This window comes from Priapulus caudatus, unplaced genomic scaffold (assembly GCF_000485595.1).
Source record: "Priapulus caudatus unplaced genomic scaffold, Priapulus_caudatus-5.0.1 Scaffold601, whole genome shotgun sequence".
Lineage (NCBI taxonomy): Eukaryota > Metazoa > Priapulida > Priapulimorpha > Priapulimorphida > Priapulidae > Priapulus > Priapulus caudatus.
This window is the reverse complement of record NW_014577662.1, coordinates 34,765-36,405: the sequence shown is the minus strand read 5'-3', so window position 1 is coordinate 36,405 and position 1,641 is coordinate 34,765. Positions and strand designations below refer to the sequence as shown.

The following is a 1,641-nucleotide window of genomic DNA, read 5'->3' as shown; positions in this document are numbered from 1 at the left end:
TGTAGAATCGCATGATTGTCCGTGCGTGCGTGCGTGCGTGTGTGCGTGTGACATGTTGGAATTTTTTTTTAAACAAGTGGATAACACGAGTTATCAAAACTATTGTCTGGTGATGAGGACCCCTCTGAAACTGAACACAAATTAATTCGACAGTTTAATTACACAGCCTAATTAACCCTTAATCATCTTTGTCAGGTCAGAGTCCATGGAGTTATCAGATTATAACGTAGACTGGCTCCAGACGTCCCTGGCTGCCGTTGATTCTCACGTATTCTCATTTTTTATGGAGTCAGTCTAGTCATAACTCACAGGTTTTCCACATTTATAACGAATAAGCATTACCGTTAATTAACATGTCCAATTAATCACACCAGATGCAAATAGTTGCCAGAAGAGTTGAAGAAGTGAAGTTAGAAGAAGTGGCCCCTGCTTCCTGTTCATGAAAACAGATATACTCTCTGTGTGTGTTGGCAACAGGCCAGAAACGTTTTGGCAGTAGACTCGGTGTTGTCGACCGTGCCCGCGACCAGTGCCTCCACCTATTAGCGGAGGCGTGCACTAAACGTGTGTTTTCACCGTCGACAGGCACTGGCTGACGCTGCCGCGTGCGCCGCACCTCAAGCTGTCTCTGAGTAGCACCTCTCTACAGCCGCTCCACCTATAGCGTTGCCGGGGCGCCCCTGGCGGCGCCGGTGCCGCGCGTGTGCGTCCGGGGTACAGTGAGTTGTTATTGCATTCGCGCGGTCAGGGCGCACAGCCGAGGCAGGGGTAGGTGCGCATCCGCACGGAGATTTCACTTCCGCACGCGCATTTCGTTCTTTCGTCGTTCGTTCGTTTTTGCTTTCTTTGCGGGAGCGAGATAACGTTTAGTTGGACTCTCCTCTCTTATCTCCTTACTCACACAGAGCGCGGCGTGAGCGCGGGTTTCTAGCTCCTCCCCTCCACTTCTCACCCGTGTGCTAGAAATGCCGCTAAGCCTAACAGGTCCAATTACTCACTGAAGTGGAATGCGATTGCCGGGATTCCCCAATGGTTGCGAACGTAAACTTCCAAACTCGGTTTCGATATTCGAGTTAATAACGTTCATCAGTTGGGGTGTTTGTGCTCCCAACTCCAATATTTGTAATTAGAGTGTAATTAAATTCGAGGTGTTCGTAACGTCCGATGTATGAAATGCCGGATGTATGTTCGTACTTCCAACTGTTTCTAACTGTGGATGTTCGTAGCTCCACATGTTCATAATATTGGATGTTTGTAACTTCACATGTTCATAACATTGGATGTTCGTAACTCCATATGTTCATGACATTGGATGTTCATAACTCCACATGTTCATAATATTGGATGTTCATAACTTCAAATGTTCATAACATTGGATGTTCGTAACTCCACGGTGCTTGCAGGTTCGGAAAGTCGCTCAAGAAGGCCGACACGAAGCTATGGCTTTCTCGACGCCGAGTCCTGATTGGTGGAGAGGGAAAAGCGAAGACACGCGGCGTGCGATTCCGCGAGCGAGTATCGCTACGGATCGACGCGGGAGGGACGGGACGCAGCGCGGCATGTGTTCGGCTTACTACGCAAGCGAAGACAAGTCGTCACTGTCCCGCGGCGATCACAAGAAAGAGAGAGAGAGAGAGAGAG

At 49.0% G+C, this 1,641-nt stretch overlaps 1 protein-coding gene across 1 annotated transcript in view; it reads left to right on the top strand.

Annotated features, from left to right (window-relative positions):
- LOC106812024 (xenotropic and polytropic retrovirus receptor 1 homolog) overlaps nt 1–1,632 on the top strand; it is a gene marked incomplete at its 3' end in the record, with an annotated part of 52,993 nt that extends 51,361 nt beyond the window's left edge. Inside the window, exon 9 of the mRNA XM_014815776.1 lies at nt 1,404–1,632. Within this exon, the coding sequence (XP_014671262.1) occupies nt 1,404–1,632 (229 nt within the window). The remainder of the gene's footprint in view (nt 1–1,403) is intronic.
- Nucleotides 1,633–1,641: the final 9 nt, after the last annotated feature.